The sequence below is a fragment of the Bombina bombina genome, chromosome 12 (genome assembly GCF_027579735.1).
Source record: "Bombina bombina isolate aBomBom1 chromosome 12, aBomBom1.pri, whole genome shotgun sequence".
Taxonomy (NCBI): Eukaryota; Metazoa; Chordata; class Amphibia; order Anura; family Bombinatoridae; genus Bombina; species Bombina bombina.
In genome coordinates this window covers 81,588,715-81,606,945 of record NC_069510.1, presented here as the reverse complement: position 1 = coordinate 81,606,945, position 18,231 = coordinate 81,588,715, and the positions used below count along the sequence as shown (strand labels likewise).

At 41.0% G+C, this 18,231-nt stretch overlaps 1 protein-coding gene across 1 annotated transcript in view; it reads left to right on the top strand.

The window, feature by feature from the left end:
• The window catches only part of ELK1 (ETS transcription factor ELK1), a 90,791-nt gene extending 72,841 nt beyond the window's left edge, over nt 1–17,950 (top strand). Inside the window, exons 5-7 of the mRNA XM_053696217.1 lie at nt 12–407; nt 10,808–10,909; nt 14,326–17,950. Coding sequence (XP_053552192.1) covers nt 12–407; nt 10,808–10,909; nt 14,326–14,424 — 597 coding nt within the window. The 3' untranslated portion in view covers nt 14,425–17,950. The remainder of the gene's footprint in view (nt 1–11; nt 408–10,807; nt 10,910–14,325) is intronic.
• The last annotated feature ends 281 nt before the right edge of the window (nt 17,951–18,231 follow it).

The window sequence follows — 18,231 nt, the reverse complement described above, 5'->3', positions numbered from 1 at the left end:
TTGTTTTTCAGGTCACTGTGGATCCCCCCACACCTGATATTAAGGTGGAAAGTCCAACAGAAGAGGCCTCACCTGCTGACATCTCTGAACCTCAGGTTTTTATCACTTCTTTACCTGAGCTAAAAGTACAAAACTCAGATCAGCAGCTCACTCAAGAGATTGTGGTGGTCATAGATTCTCCAGAAAAGGACGACATCAGGATGAAGACTGAGCCTCAAGAGGATGTGAGAAAGGAAGACTCTTCCAACTCAACTGTATCCCCTGAGGGGCTTCCTGTTAAAGGTAAAAAACCAAAAGATCTGGAACTGCCATACTCTGCTGCGAATGGACAAGAAAAGGTGAACGCCGCGGTTAACTCATTGTTGGCTCCTGGGAGTGCTTCTTCTGTCATTACTTCTCATTCCTTGGTGAGTTGAAAAGATCCTTACAGGCAGTAGATATTTAATAGGGACACAATATATTTGCTGCCAGAGATAGATTGTAGAGATAAATGCATTCAAGTTGTTAAAGGGACATAATATCTATATCCTGAATCACTTGCCACATAACTGTAAAAAGATGACAAAATATGACCCCTATCACAGCTGCATGTTAAAAAAAAAAATTACCAATCAACTTCATCGAAGCTGATGCCACACTTTGCTTTACTGTGATCTCATGAAATTTCACTGAAATTGTTACAGAAGCATTAGTTATTTTGTTGTGCAGAGCTTATTTCCCAGCAGCAATGCCTGAACCAGCAAGCCAGCGCCTAAGAAGGGCTCCAAGAAAACCGTAACAAGTATCATTTCATAAAGAGTTAACTCTTTTTTTTCAGCTTTTAGAAACTATTGTCTAATTACACGTTTGCTGGCCGCAGCTCTAAGTTTAGTGATAACAAATCCCATTGTCTAATCACCTCTGGAGCCAGACTGCTAATTGATAAGATGAACTTGTAAACTTGTTATCTTAAGTACTGTAATCCTATTGTGGCCTGTCAAAGGACAGTGCTCTCTATCTAAATGTGTGATGGGGGATTTTGTGCTTCCCCCCCTCTCCCCCTGGGAGTGCCCTGTGTGCATGTAACCTTAATAAAAAGCAGGCTGGGCATCCCAGTCCTGAGTTCTTGTTTGACCCTCAATCGCAGCGTTGACTCGTTTTTGTTGGCAGAAGGGTATCCTAGCTGTACTGCAGCTAAGGGAGATTATTCTATATTTGCGAGACTCATATAGAATACTATGGAAAGCAGCTTCTCCCCTCTTTAGCAATAGGGATCCAGGCTACTAAGCGGTCCATCTCTCAGCGAGACTAAGGGTAACCGTAACATTTGGCGGCAGCGGCGGGATTTTCCTGGATTTCCTAGGAGAGGTACAGAACGGATGGAGAGCGCTTACGAAAAATTGAAGCGTACAACCCTAAAGGATTTACTTGAAAGCAGAGGGGGGTACGCCAGCAACCGGCCGAGGAGAGCGCTGATCGCAGAATTGACCGAACTGGATCAGAGCTTCACAATGGCGGAAACACCGACCACGATTAGTGACGAAAAAACCAGGATTGTTCGGGAAAGGCTCTCATTATACGGGCCGAACCCCTCCATGGAATTGGTACAGCAGTTGATGGCGGAGGCGGACGAGGATATACGAGAGACTCGAGCCCACGAACTCAACCTAGCGAACGCACACCGCAATGCTGAAGCCCCGCAGGTAATCATCCCTGTCGAAAATGCTGGGAGGCCCAAGATACCCTATGCGGCATTTCGACCCTTCCTAGAGAGCGAGACAGGGATTGATGAATATTTGGCGGACTTCGAAAGGCAATGTGCCCTGCACCAGATTCGCAACAGAGAGTGGCCCACGATATTGTCTGGGAAACTATCCGGGCGAGCCCTGGAAGCCTTTCGTACTCTGGGTGCTGAGGAAGTGACACAGTATGAGCTAGTTAAGGAGACACTGTTGCGACGGTACGCTGTAACTCCGGACATGTATCGCCGACAGTTTCGGGGCACGGAAAAGAAGCCTAACGATACCCATATGGAATGGGCGCACCGAATGCGGAGAGCGGCAAATCACTGGCTGAGCGGAAGTAAAGCGGTGACTGGGGAGGAAATTTTACAATTGTTTCTCTTAGAACATTTTTATAATGGCATGGAACAGCAAGGGAAGGAATGGCTGCGAGACAGGCGGCCTTCTACCTTAGAAGAAGCAGCCAAATTGGCCGATGAACATTATGACTCCCGTCTTCATGAACCCATGAACTACCGAGCTCCAGCACGGGTCGAACCCAGAGAGGTTTACCGTGCACCCCCTCGTGCTGAATTCCGAGCTCCGGTGCCCACAGGGCCCGTCCGACACTCAGGACCACCCAATAACAGCTCTGAGCGTCCCAGACCGACTTGCCACCGATGCAAGCAACCAGGGCATTTCATGGCTAGCTGCCCCCTTAATACGCACCAGACACCCAGGAATTACAATTACCCCTCTGGGTCCTATCGTCCGGCCCGGGCCCTCTGTGTTAACCAAGAGGCCCCTATGGAGGGATATGTGGGGCCGCTTCACGAGGCAGACCCTGTATATGCTGCCTCAGATAACCGCCAGCACCATCGGCAGAGGGTATGGCTCGAGGGGCGATCTACCGAGGGATTGCGAGACACAGGGGCTACTATCACGCTGGTACAGAGTCATTTGGTGCCAGAGCACAAGCGATCCGGACAGACTGTGGCCGTTAGAGTGGCGGGGGGGGGATGTGTACAAAATTCCAACAGCTAAAGTGCATCTTGATTGGGGAGCGGGAAAGGGGGCTGTGAACGTGGGCCTAATGGATAATTTACCTGCCGAAGTACTACTGGGCAACGATTTGGGCCCCATGACTTCTGCCTATGCTCCAGTATGCAACAACGAGGCGGACCCAGTGACTACACGGGCCCAAGCCCGGACGGAGCGAGAGCTCTCACCAGTGCGGGAGACACAGGTAAGACCTACCCCGACCTTGCCTGACAGGTTAGGCCCCATACCCTGGGACACCCCAGATGCTTTCGAGGCAGAGTCTAAGACTGACCCGACCTTACAAAAGTACCGGGAACGAGCAGAGACCGGAGGGGGCGGGGCAGATAACGAAACATTCTTATGGGAAAAAGGGAAACTATACCGCTGGACAGAGAAAAGGGGACAGCGTAGGCGACAGCTGGTAGTGCCCCACAAATACCGTCAAGAAATCCTCAAAATAGGCCACGACATCCCCTTAGCAGGCCACCTAGGCGTTACCCGTACCCTACACCGCATTACTCACACGTTCTTTTGGCCAGGGGTGCACGCTGACGTTAGAACTTACTGTAACACCTGCGATGTGTGTCAACGAGTAGGAAGGCGAGGCGATCACCCTAAAGCCCAGCTAGTAAATATGCCCATTGTAGAGGAACCCTTCAGCCGGGTTGCTATTGACCTAGTGGGACCACTGGCTACCCCTAGTCCCTCCGGTAAGCGATACATTCTTACCGTAGTGGACTACGCTACCAGGTACCCAGAGGCTGTCGCCCTATCCAACATACAAGCGGATACGGTAGCGAATGCACTAGTACAGGTGTTCTCCCGGGTAGGATTTCCAAAAGAAATCCTATCCGACCGAGGCACCCAATTTACGGCTGAATTGACCCAACAACTCTGGCAGGTTTGCAAAATTAAGTCCCTCCTGAGCTCCCCATACCACCCCCAGACGAACGGGCTGTGTGAGAGGTTCAATGGGACCCTCAAGCAAATGCTCAAGACGTTCACTCAGGAATACCGAGACTGGGAACGCTTCCTGCCGCACCTCCTATTTGCTTACCGGGAGGTGCCCCAGGAAACGACAGGGTTCTCTCCCTTCGAGTTGCTCTACGGAAGAAAGGTACGGGGACCCCTAAACCTGATCCGGGAGCACTGGGAGGGAGAGATGGAGGCTGACGGTGTCCCCATTGTGCCATACGTGCTGGAACTCAGGGACCGAATGGAGCAATTAGCCAAATCCGTGCGGGCTAATCTCCAGTTGGCCCAGAGAAGACAGAAAGTATGGTACGATCGGGGGGCCCGAAAGAGAATCTTCACCATAGGACAAAAGGTGTTAGTACTTAAGCCGGTGAAGACAGACAAATTGCAGGCGTCCTGGCAGGGTCCCTACCAGATCGTAGAGAAAAGGGGAGACACCACTTATGTGATAGCTAGCTGCCACGACAACAATCTTAGAAAGACATTCCATGTAAACATGCTCAAGGAATATTTTGAGCGACCAGAGAACGTGACGGCCGTATGTTGTTCCCCTCAGGAAGACCCCGACAGTTTACCCATTCCAGACCTATTAGAAAAGAGCCTCCCCACAGGTATAGTGGCGCAGGTTCAGATAGGGGACCGACTTAGCCCCACTGAAAGGGAGCAGCTCAACCAACTCCTCCAGTCCAAACACCTCACCTTCTCCCCGAAGCCAGGGTACACTACTTTGACCACCCACCAGGTAGATACTCCGGGACAAGCTCCCTTGCGCCAGGCTCCGTACCGAATCCCCGAAGCAGTTAGGACAGGAATGAAGAAGGAGATCGATGAGATGCTCCAGCTCAGGGTAATTGAGCCCTCCGATAGTCCCTGGGCCTCCCCAGTTGTCTTGGTGCCCAAGAAAGATGGGACCACCCGGTTCTGCGTAGACTATCGGAGGCTCAATGAAAATACTGTGACGGACGCTTACCCTATGCCCAGGGTAGACGAGCTACTCGATCGTATAGCCAGGGGAAATTACCTGACCACTATTGACCTCTGCAAAGGTTACTGGCAGATTCCCCTGGCCCCGGAGGCTATCCCCAAGTCGGCATTCGTCACCCCATTCGGCTTATATCAGTTTAGGGTAATGCCGTTTGGGATGAAGAATGCCCCAGCTACATTCCAGCGCTTGGTGGATAGGCTCCTGGATGGCTTCCAGAGTTTTGCTTGCGCCTACCTGGACGATATAGCGATCCACAGTGAGTCCTGGGAGGACCACTTAGCTCATGTGGGAATGGTTCTGGATCAGATCCGGGCTGCTGGCCTGACTCTGAAGCCAGAAAAATGCCACTTTGGGATGGCCGAGGTACAGTACCTGGGTCACCGGGTGGGGTGTGGAAAGCAGCGACCAGAGCCGGCCAAAATAGAAGCTGTCGCCAATTGGCCCACCCCCATCACTAAGACTCAGGTCCTAGCCTTCCTGGGCACGGCAGGGTACTATAGACGGTTCGTACCAGACTACAGCACACTTGCCAAACCCCTGACTGACTTGACCAAGAAGAACTTACCTCGACAGGTCCTGTGGTCTCCCCACTGTGAAACGGCTTTCCAGGCTCTCAAAAATGCTCTAATTAACGCTCCTGTCTTGGCGGCCCCAGCCCTTAACAAACGTTTTATCGTCCATACAGATGCTTCCATGTTCGGGCTGGGAGCCGTCCTCAGCCAAGTAGGCGAAGATGGAGGGGAGCATCCAGTTGCCTACATCAGCCGGAAGCTCCTGCCCCGCGAAGTCAGCTATGCAGCGGTCGAAAAGGAGTGTTTGGCTTTGGTGTGGGCATTAAAGAAATTGACTCCCTATTTATATGGTCAGGAGTTCACTCTGGTCACCGACCATAACCCGTTGGTGTGGCTGAACCGGGTCTCTGGAGATAACGGCAGGCTATTACGTTGGAGCTTATCGTTGCAACCCTTCAATTTCACCATTACTTACAGACCTGGGAAACAGAATGGCAACGCCGACGGGTTGTCCAGACAAACCGACCTCAGCCCCGCATAACCAGCGGTCTGGACAGCCTTAGTCTGCCCCGAAAAGGGGTCAGACCGTGTCTGCCAGAGTGTTCCACAGAAAGGGAGCACTGTTACAGAAGCATTAGTTATTTTGTTGTGCAGAGCTTATTTCCCAGCAGCAATGCCTGAACCAGCAAGCCAGCGCCTAAGAAGGGCTCCAAGAAAACCGTAACAAGTATCATTTCATAAAGAGTTAACTCTTTTTTTTCAGCTTTTAGAAACTATTGTCTAATTACACGTTTGCTGGCCGCAGCTCTAAGTTTAGTGATAACAAATCCCATTGTCTAATCACCTCTGGAGCCAGACTGCTAATTGATAAGATGAACTTGTAAACTTGTTATCTTAAGTACTGTAATCCTATTGTGGCCTGTCAAAGGACAGTGCTCTCTATCTAAATGTGTGATGGGGGATTTTGTGCTTCCCCCCCTCTCCCCCTGGGAGTGCCCTGTGTGCATGTAACCTTAATAAAAAGCAGGCTGGGCATCCCAGTCCTGAGTTCTTGTTTGACCCTCAATCGCAGCGTTGACTCGTTTTTGTTGGCAGAAGGGTATCCTAGCTGTACTGCAGCTAAGGGAGATTATTCTATATTTGCGAGACTCATATAGAATACTATGGAAAGCAGCTTCTCCCCTCTTTAGCAATAGGGATCCAGGCTACTAAGCGGTCCATCTCTCAGCGAGACTAAGGGTAACCGTAACAGAAATATTGTGAGATTTCTAACAGCTAGATTACACGTTATGGCTGTTCGCTAATTTTGTGTACGTTGTTTTCTTTGCTCACCTTTAATAGCGCTGCTATTACAGGTTTTAAAAAACTCGGCTTGCGCGGGCGATATGGTGGCGTTGAGCTCCATACCTCACCCAAATACAAGCGCTGCTTTGACGTGCTCGTGCACGATTTCCCCATAGACATCAATGGGGAGAGTCGGCTAAAAAAAAGCCTAACACCTGCGATCGCGGAATGAAAAGCTCCGTAACGCAGCCCCATTGATGTCTATGGGGAAAGAAAAAGTTACATTTAAACCAAACACCCTAACATAAAAAACACATCTAAACACCCCTAATCTGCCGCCCCTGACATCGCCGCCACCTACATTACAGTTATTAACCCCTAATCTGCCGTCCCCAACATCGCCACCACCTACATTACAGTTATTAACCCCTAATCTGCCGCCCCCAACGTCGCCACCACTATACTAAAGTTATTAACCCCTAAACCTCTGGCCTTCCACATCACTAACACTACATAAATATATTAACCCCTAAACCTAAGCATAACCCTAACCCTAACACCTCCTAAGTTAAATATAATTAAAATAAATCTAAATAAAACTTACAATTATTACCTAAATAATTCCTATTTAAAACTAAATACTTTCCTGTAAAATAAAACCTAAGCTAGCTACAATATAACTAATAGTTACATTGTAGCTAGCTTAGGGTTTATTTTTATTTCACAGGTAAGTTTGTATTTATTTTAACTGGGTAGACTAGTTGGTAAATAGTTATTAACTATTTAATAACTACCTAGCTAAAATAAATACAAAGTTACTTGTAAAATAAAATTACAATCAAATAAAATAAATTAAATTAATCAAATACAATTATCTAAATTACAAAAAGAAATAAACACTAAATTACACACAAAAAACGAAATTATCAAAACTAAAAACGAATTACTCCTAATCTAATAGCCCTATCAAAATAAAAAAGCCCCCCCAAAATAAAAAAAACCCTAGCCTACACTAAACTGCCAATGGCTCTTAAAAGGGCCTTTTGCCGGGCATTGCCCCAAAGAAATCAGCTCTTTTACCTGAAAAAAAAAATACAAACAACCCCCAACAGTAAAACCCACCACCCACACAACCAAACCCCCCAAATAAAAGCCTATCTAAATAAAACTAAGCTAACTATTGCCCTGAAAAGGGCATTTGGATGGGCATTGCCCTTAAAAGGGCATTTAGCGCTTTTACATTGCCCAAACCCTAAGCTAAAAATAAAACCCACCCAAAAAAAAAACCTTAAAAAACCTAACACTAACCCCTGACGATCCACTTACAGTTTCGAAGACCGGACATCCATCCTTATCCAGCCGGCAGAAGTCTTCATCCAAGCGGGCAGAAGTCCTCATCGAAGCCGACAGAAGTCTTCATCCAAGCGGGCAGAAGTCTTCATCCAGACGGCATCTTCTATCTTCATCCATCCGGCGCGGAGCGGGTCCATCTTCAAGACATCCGGCGCGGAGCATCCTCTTCTTACGATCGCCGTTGGAAAATGAAGTTTCCCTTTAAGTGACGTCATCCAAGATGGCGTCCCTTACATTACGATTGGCTGATAGAATTCTATCAGCCAATAGGAAATAAAGGGGAAAAAATCCTATTGGCTGTTGCAATCAGCCAATAGTATTGAGCTTGCATTCTATTGGCTATTCCAATCAGCCAATAGAATGCAAGCTCAATCCTATTGGCTGATTGGATCAGCCAATAGGATTAAAGCTCAATCCTATTGGCTGATTGCAACAGCTAATAGGATTTTTTTCCTTTTAATTCCTATTGGCTGATAGATTTCTATCAGCCAATCGGAATGTAAGGGACGCCATCTTGGATGACGTCACTTAAAGGGAAACTTCATTTTCCAGCGGCGATCATAAGAAGAGGATGCTCCGTGCCGGATGTCTTGAAGATGGACCCCCTCCGCACCGGATGGATGAAGATAGAAGATGCCGTCTGGATGAAGACTTCTGCCCGCTTGGATGAAGACTTCTGCCGGCTGGATGAGGATGGATGTCCGGTCTTCAAAAACTGTAAGTGGATCGTCGAGGGTTAGTGTTTTTTTAAGGTTTTTTTTGGGTGGGTTTTATTTTTAGCTTAGGGTTTGGGCAATGTAAAAGAGCTAAATACCCTTTTAAGGGCAATGCCCATCCTAATGCCCTTTTCAGGGCAATGGTTAGCTTAGGTTTATTTAGATAGGTTTTTATTTGGGGGGTTTGATTGTGTGGGTGGTGGGTTTTACTGTTGGGGGTGTGTTTGTATTTTTTTTTACAGGTAAAAGAGCTGATTTCTTTGGGGCAATGCCCCGCAAAAGGCCTTTTAAGGGCCATTGACAGTTTAGTGTAGGCTCGTTTTTTTAATTTTGGGGTGAGCTTTTTTATTTTGATAGGGCTATTAGATTAGGAGTAATTCGTTTTTATTTTTGATCATTTCGTTTTTTATTTTGTGTAATTTAGTGTTTATTTTTTTTGTAATTTAGATAATTGTATTTGATTAATTTAATGTATTTTATTTGATTGTAATGTTAGGTTTTAGTGTAAGGCAGGTTAGGTTTTATTTTACAGGTAACTTTGTATTTATTTTAGCTAGGTAGTTATTAAATAGTTAATAACTATTTACTAACTAGTCTACCTAGTTAAAATAAATCTGTGAAATAAAAATAAAACCTAAGATAGCTACAATATAACTATTAGTTATTTTGTAGCTAGCTTAGGTTTTATTTTATAGGTAAGTATTTAGTTTTAAATAGGAATTATTTAGGTAATAATTGTAAGGTTTATTTAGATTTATTTTAATTATATTTAAGTTAGGGTGTGTTAGGGTTAGACTTAGGCTTAGGGTTACGTTAGGGTTAGTTTTAGGGGTAATATATTTATGTAGTGATGTGGGAGGCCAGAGGTTTAGGGGTTAATAGTTTAATTTAGTATATTTTGTTGTGGAGGGCTTGCGGTTTAGTGGTCATTAGGTTTATTATAGCGGCGGTGTGGGCAGACGGCAGATTAGGGGTTAATAATATTAAAATAGTGTTTGAGATGCGGGAGGTCGGTGGTTTAGGGGTTAATAGGTTTATTATAGTGTCGGGGAGCGGCGGAATAGGGGTTAATACATTTTTTAAGTGGCGGCGATGTCCGGAGCGGTAGATTAGGGGTTAATAATTTTAGTTTAGTGTTTGCGATGTGAGAGGGCCTCGTTTTAGGGGTTAATAGGCAGTTTATGGGTGTTCAGTGTACTTTGTGACAGTTTTGTTATGAGTTTTATGTTACATTTTAGGCTGTACTGCTCACTTTTTGGCCTTACCGCAAAACTAGTAATACCGGCGCTATGGAAGTCCCATTGAAAAAGGACTTTTTTAAAAGTGCAGTACTGACGTTGCGTGAGGGCCAAAAAGATGTGTTATTCTGACAAGATTTGTAATAGCGGCGTTAGGGAAAAAGCATCGTTATGGGCCATAACAATGCTTTTTGAGTCATAACACAAAACTCGTAATCTAGCTGATAGTAAATTAAGAGGGAAATACAATGACCGTGCCTGAACAAGCCAAATGTACACTCCCTTGTAAGTCCCAGGACTAGCATCCTGATTGGCTGCTTAAAGTCCCTTTACAATAGAATGTTGCTACTGAGGACATTTGTAGGTAAAATATCTTCCTTTTTTACATAGGGATGTTCTGTTGATATTTTCTAATCATCTTTTAACAGCTATAATGCATCACTTTCAAGTGCTCCGACATTTGGTATAATGTTTCTTTAAGTAACAGAACTAGGTGCACTGTGAAAACTATAAAGATAGGGGAGGTGAGATAAAACAGTGAATTGGAACATATAACTCTTAAAGAGAACCAACTTTGATATTGTAATATAAAATATCTAATTATGTGCAGTAAACAAACTTTACTATACACTTAATTATTTATTTTGCAAAGTTTTTTGAGAATTGGACGTGCATACTGCAAACTACACAAGCCTAACCTTGCTACATAGCTGTCCCCAATTGGCCACAGCAGTTCAAGTATCGCTAACAAATTGACAGTGACTAGCTCCTGTAACAATAAGATTGACACCACTAAATAAGCAAATTGTGTGTGTGTGTGTGTGTGGGGGGGGGTGATTAGCCATTGAAAAACAATTGCAGTAAAAAAGGTGTTAATGTATTCAGAAAGTTTCCATACTTGCCTGGTATGTTAATTTAAAGGTTTTAATGACCCATTGAAATGTTCTACCTGTATAAATTCACCTAAGCTGGGCTTTAATACCTTTGTTGTCTCTGATTCTAGACTCCTCTCCTGCTTACCCCAAGTTCTCTTCCTCCATCAATCCACTTTTGGAGCACCCTCAGTCCTATAGCTCCACGCAGCCCTGCTAAACTCTCTTTCCAGGTTAGTAATCCTTGTTTTATATGATCCTTGTATCTGGTATTATTTCTTAATTTGCTAATTACATGTTGGTAAACAGTTATTCATATGTTTAATATGCTTAGGGTTCCCATTTTGTGCTTTAAAGGGACATAAGACCAATTTTTTTTCTTTCAGGATACAACTTTTTTAATTTACTTCTATTTCCTAATTGGTTTTGTTCTCGTGCTATCCTTTGTCCAAAAAGATACCTAAGTAGACTCAGGAGCTGCTGAATGGTGGTTGCACATATAGGCCTCATGTTATTGGCTCATCTATTGCTTCAGCTAGCTCCCAGTAATGCATTGCTGCTTCTTCAACAAAGGATTTCAAGAGAATGAAGCAAATTACATAATACAAGTAAATTGAAAAGTTGTTTAAAATTGTATGTTCTGTTTGAAACATGAGAAAAAAATATTGTGTTTCTTGTCACTTTAAAGGGACAGTATACACCGATTTTCATATAACTGCCGGTAATAGACATTACTATAAAGAAGAATATGCACAGATACTGATCTAAACATCCAGTATAAAACCTTTTAAAAACTTACTTAGAAGCTCCCAGTTTAGCACTGTTGATGAGGTTAGGCTGAGACACCCACTGAAAGGGGCTGGGAAAGCAGAAACAGGCAGACACGCCCCCTTTCCCCTGCATATGAAAAGACCCATTAGACAAGCAGGAGTCTGTAGACATCCGTATACATCTTAAACTTTGGGGATTGACTAGAAGTTTGAAAATCAGCACAATATTATTTAAAAATAAGTAAAACTATATATTGTTACAAAAACACTACCAAATGGGCTATATAAATGGATCATCTGCAAAACAATCTAGTGTACAATGTCCAATTAAAGGAGGAAACATGAAAAATATATCTTTCTGAGTTCTTATAATGGAAAATTATACAAAACATTTTTTTAACAGCCTCTGACATATTTATTGTTTATATGTGTCCTGTCTTAAAGCAGCAATACGGCAACCCTAAATATGCCATATATCACTTATTTTATAGTGGTGAAGATTATATTACAGGAGGCAGAATATATGTGTATGCGCCTAGATGCACGTGGGGTTGCTAAGTGGTCTTGTGAAGCCGAGATCATTTTTTTAACGCACTAAAGCTTCACTTCGCCTATCTTTTCCAGCATTTTGTTGGGGTTTTATTTTAATCTTTGAAATTGTAAAATATTCACATCTGTTTTGTTATAAATAAAGGGATATGAAACACCAACATTTTCTTTCACTGTTCAGCTACAGCGTATAGTTTTAAACACCTTTCATTATTTAACACTTCTATTATCATCCTTTACGGAAATATCATATCTAAGTATGCTCAGAAGCAGCAGTGCACTATACTGGGAGCTAGCTGCTAATTAGTGGCTGCATATATATATATATATATATATATATATGTGACTGTTGTCATTGGCTCACCTGATGTGTGCAGCTAGCTCCCAGTAGTGCATTGCTGCTCCTTCAACAAAGGAAAGCAAGAGAATGAAGTAAATTAGATAATAGAAATAAATTGGAAAGTTGTTTAAAATTGCATACTCTATCTAAATCATGAAAGAATTTTTTTTGGTTTCATGTCCCTTTAAGTAGTTGCGCTGGATAGAATGGAAGGTCTTGCAGATGAGAACAGGGGGCTGGCTGTAGGCGTTTTGAGGTGCGGTCAGGATTTTTTGCCTACATTTAGGCTCGGTATATGGAATTCCTAAATAGATCTAGTTTCAGGGTCATATCTCATTTCAGAGCTGATAAGGTTGTCTCTTTATTTTATTTTTTTATTGCCTTTCATTTTGTGCATATATTAGCATGGACTGTTTTGTGGAGATGTTTGGTTTTTGTTTTAATTTGTTTGTTCTGTAATGTTTTGAAGGTGTTTTTTATTTAAGCTGGTATCACAATTTAGAAATAGAAACATTTTTGTTCACATCCCCCTCGTCACATTAGCAAGTTGTGAGTCCCTCTCCGTTTTATTCAGGAGAACAGCATCTGCCTCAGAAATGTTCACCTCTCATAGAATGAGCTCTACTGTGAATGATACTGGCATTATGGAAATGCATACAAAACGTTACAGAACCAACTAAAGAGATGCATTTCAGTTTTGTATAGAAGCATTTTTGTAATATACATGTATTAGCAAAAATGCTTCTAGTAAAAGTTATAGGCTTTTCCAAAAGTGTATTTAAGTATGCACCGTGCACCAGCATTTTAAACACAGCACTTGCTCATAGAGCCTAATGTGCTCGTACCATCTGGTAATAACTCAACTACCAGATAACTACAAGATCCACTGAGCAGCTGCAGTATTTAACATGCTGGTGCACTGAGAATATCTAGCTGTGCTTCACATGCACGTGGAGAAAAAAATGCTAACACTAAAACAGTGATAACTTCTGTTAGAAACAAATTTATAGAAAATATAAGTGAAGCAATGCTTGATGAATTTCGATGATGAGGTCTTCTTCAAGGTGGGCCACTTGGTAAGGTCATAAGTTTCTATGTATCCAGCCCATTGATAAATCAATTTACTTGACAGTATTTAGTGTTGTGTATAAGCTCATCAAAATTTCTGACACCATTACACTGAGGATAGCAAATACCCCCTCTTGATAATTGCCAAGTCAAGCACCCCAGATATAGTTTTTCCTATTCAGGGTAAAAAAAAAAGGTGAAGTAACAACCCAAGGAGGAAAGTAGGATAGGAGACTTGGAGAAATAGCAAGACAGAGCTTTATAAGAAAAAAACAAGATAAAGAAGTAGGGGCAACCAAGAAGGTAGGTGGTGGGCAGCTGTCTGAACATGGTGCCGAAAAATTCTAGAGAAAGGGAGGAAATAATTAAAGAAAGATAAGTTATAAACCTTGTTGAGTTAAAGGAACATTAGGGAAACTGGGAGGATGAAATGAGGTTGAGCGGTGACTTATATGATTGGAAACTTGGGAAAAATCTTTCTTTTGTGTTGATGGGGTAACCAATGATAGTCAAGAATATTTGTAGGCCAAGGGATGAGGAAGTATTTGGAGATAAATGGTCTTGAAAGTGAAGTGATATCTCTGGAAGGGCTTGTGTTGTGAGCTTTGGATGACACACCAGGGTTTGTCATGGTTCTAGAAGAAATTGTAAGCCAGTGGATGGTCTTGTAGAGAAGAGAAATTGATCACTTACAGTTGGGGTAGTTGGACGATTTCCCAAGGCTTTTTTGTGTTATAGCAAATTGGATGTTTGTGTTCATAGTCTTCAATGACTAACATACAGTTAAATCACTTGAGGTTCCATCTTTAGATTAAAATTCATAATACAAAATATATGTTGGTCACCACACAAACCAGATGTTATACATTTACTGTTGACTTTTTACTATCACTGTAAATTTATTATTGTTGTTTAATTGCAGTTTCCAACAAATGGAAGTAACCAAATACACATCCCAACTCTCAGCGTTGATGGACTTTCAACCCCTGTTGTTCTTTCTCCTGGACCTCAGAAGCCATAAGGAATCTGTGAACTGTGATCAGTGGATCAATGTCTTTTAGATAACTTTTCCTGTTGGTGTCCCAGAGGAATATTTTTATTGAAAAGAAAACTGCATCTTATTTACCTTTTAATGCACTATTTTGAAGACAAAGAGTGGAAGCCCTACATCCCATAAAGTCTGGTTCCTTGGGGTATCCCATAGAAGACATATCTTCTGATGTCCATTTTAAAGGTTGTGTGAAGTTCTGTGTCTCTTAAGGACGTTCTGAAGAAGAAAGCACATCAATCCTGTGCAATCCTAGTAATGGGTAGCTGTAGTTTCAGGATCAAGACAACATTTTAAACAGGTAGTTACTTAAGTGTCCCAGGGTGCATTATGGGGGCTTAAATGTCACTGACGCAAACTGAGGATAATGAAAAACAGAGGACTGGATTTCCCAGGAAGAAAATAATGCCTTGAAAACTGTATTACAGGGTATTAAAAGTTGAGGAACTTTTTTTGTAGAGACATTGAGACCAGGATAATGTGCAGTCTTATTTTGGTGATCAAGATTTTAATGTTTTTTAATTGGTAACGTTTTTTGAGAGGAATTCATTCAGGAACATTTCCTCAGATATTCTGCATCTCAAGAAAAGCTAATGTTACAGGTATATATGGTCTAATTTAAGATTTTATGATGAATGAAGTCCTGAAAGAAATGTGTCTACTGGACAGACACTTATCTATCTACTCCTGAAGCTGTTTTGGGAGAGAACCCTGCCCCATGTTATTTTGTTTACCAGATGTAGAAAAAAAGCAACAAGCTGAGGCCTATTATTTTTTTTACATTCCTGTTAGAAGTCTTAGAAAGAATATTGAAATAGCTTCTATTTATATGTGCACAAATGGCTTTGTATAGAAGATGATATATTTTGACATACAGAGGGGAAAAAAACTAATTGGAGCCAAATTTATAAACAAATCCCCATGGCGATTGTCAATATGGCGGCACTTTAAGAAAAAAGGGAAGAAGATATCTATTTATCAGAGTCTACAAGACTTCTTTAGAAAATGGACACCCAGTTGAGTCAAAAAATGCATGGACAAGTTGAATGACAAAGAATGACGGCCAGTTAAATGGGCCAAGATAGAGCACAACTTGTTGCAACGACTCTAATCTAAATAAGTCGGGATGGATATATGATGCACAAGACAAGATGTCCCGCAGCTATTCTATGAATGTAATTCTGCAGAATATTTAAGAATTTCCTATAGTATCTGCAGAAGATTACCTGTGAGCTAATTTTATAATCTGTTACTTGAAAGCCTCACACATTCAGTCTTGTGTTTATAAGTGAGAATTAGCTTTCTGTGACGCAGGTAGATTTCATCTCTTGTATATATCAGAGGCTATAATATCACCTTGTGTTTCCTTAAAGCATGGTGTGGTTCAACCACCTCTCTAAGCCAAGATGCCAGTCAGCCCTCATCTCACAGTTTGGTGTCATGTTGTAGGTTTCAAATTTTGATCTAGGTATTTTTTCTTTTTTTCTTTTAGTTATTTTTCTTCCCCTTTTTTATAGTTTTTATTTGCCATCATTTCAGTTCAGTATTTTACACTTCCTGAAATAAATTATTTTCTTAAAGGGACATTTAAAGGGTACTTTTTGCATTACTGATCCTGGATAAGTGTTAAACTGTGTTTAATTCCAGAAAAGTTGTTAAACAAATAGGTAATGTCCTCTTCTTGAGCTGTGTACTTTGTATACTCTAAGGGTGATTTTACCTATGCGTTTAACCCATTTGCAGGTCTTAAATACATAGGGTTTAATCACAAGCCATTAGAAGAGTTTATCGAATTATTTTTCTATAGATTTCACTATTAATTGTCTAAGTTGATTTTTGTAGATAAATCATTTGATCAGCTTTTCTAAAGCATTGTGGTGGACCTTATAGATATCTGGGATGAGTAATTCAATATTTGCATATCTAATTAGTTAGAGCAGACCATGTTTGCATTACATTTTCTTTTTTAAACCATATTGTATAGCTAATTTCCCTTTTATTAAGACATGTGTAACAAGACTGCTGTTCATTATCTGATCTTCTCATGGACAATGTGATGGACTCTTTACCAAAGAACTTGAAAAAAAACCCAGAAATAGTGCAATACCTTCTATAAACCAAAAAAGTTAAAGGGCTTTACACGTTTCAACAATTACATCTGCCTTTCTCAAGAGCAAAATGAGAACTCACAAAATGTTAACCTTTATTTAAGCTGATAGGTTTTAATGTTCCTGAGACTTCACATCGGAAGTGTTTGTTGCTGTCTGTTGAAAGTGGATACTGAATAAAATACTAATTTTAACAAATTTTATCCTGTGAGTAATTTCCTTTTTGTGAGATTTGTTTCATTGAAGGTATCACACTATTTCTGGTTCTATTTAGCTTTTAAAATTCTTTGGTAGAGTCCATCACTTGGTCAATGGGAAGATCGGCGCAGCCATTCTACATATGGATTGGATTTCTACAGTCTCGGAAGTGACTTCCATCCAAGGAAGTAGTTGTATTTAATGTGCAATATTGTATTTTTATTGTTTGTATAGTATTGTTCATTATCTGATTTTTGATGATAAGATCATCGTGCTCCAAGCTAGAGAAATGGTCCGCTAAAAGCAAATACTGCCGTATACATTTCACCTTACAAGGCTTTATGGGTAATATCTTTTAAACACTAATAACACAGCTGGCTCACCTCTGTTACAGGCCTTTCATTGAAAGCTTGTTTGCTGAGAAGCTTGTTTCTGCCTCCTGACACTTTATATTAGTGTTTTTCAGAATTGTAGTTCAGTGCTTTTGTATTGCGCTTTTTTTTACAAACACAGAGAATGTCTTTTTGTCTCATGTTCTTTACCATATTGTTGCGTGGCCAGGACATATTCTAGTTTTCACATTCCGTTCTGATGATCACAGATCGCATTTTCCAAAGAACTTCTCAGGATTGTTTCCAAATGCCAGACAAGAGGGGTGGGGGAATGACACTTCCTGAATATACTTTTGTCAGGGTTATTTTTTTATTATTAGTTATAGGAGTGTCAAATTTCATAGGGCTCTCCTTTTTGATTCCTAGGACCTTTCTATTTTAACCACAGGGGCGTCTTGTCCTTGAAAGGGCTTCTGGGGAAAAAAGAGATTTCCCACCCATAGTGACTGGCGTACACTACTCTAGTTCACCTCAGCTTTTCATTGGCTGATTTCTGATATATAAATCAAGTGTTTGTTGCTCTGGTATCCAAGCACAACATGAAACCAATAGTGTATTATATTTTACTGATTTATATATCTATAAGTATATCATCTTCATTTTTTTTAAAATGTACAATTATTTTAAATGGACAAAAATTTAATTTGTAACAAATTGCATACATGTTCAATTCTATCATTAAGTGTAGGAGACTTTGCTTTGCCTTGTTTTGGGCAAGCTAAGGGAAATTAAAAAAAAGAAAGAGAAATATTGCCTTGGTCACAACCTAATATCTATTTATAGTATAACATATATACTGTATATATATATATATATATATATATATATATATATATATATATATATATATATATATACACACACATATATATATATATATATATATATATATATATATATATATATAAATGTATTTATATATATATATATACACACATATAAATAAACACACACACACACACACACATATATATATATATATAGACAATAAACACCTTGAGATTTTAATTTAAAAAAAAAAAAGTTTAGCTATATGTAGTAAAACAATTTTGCAATATACCATCATTTATTTTGCCCCTTTT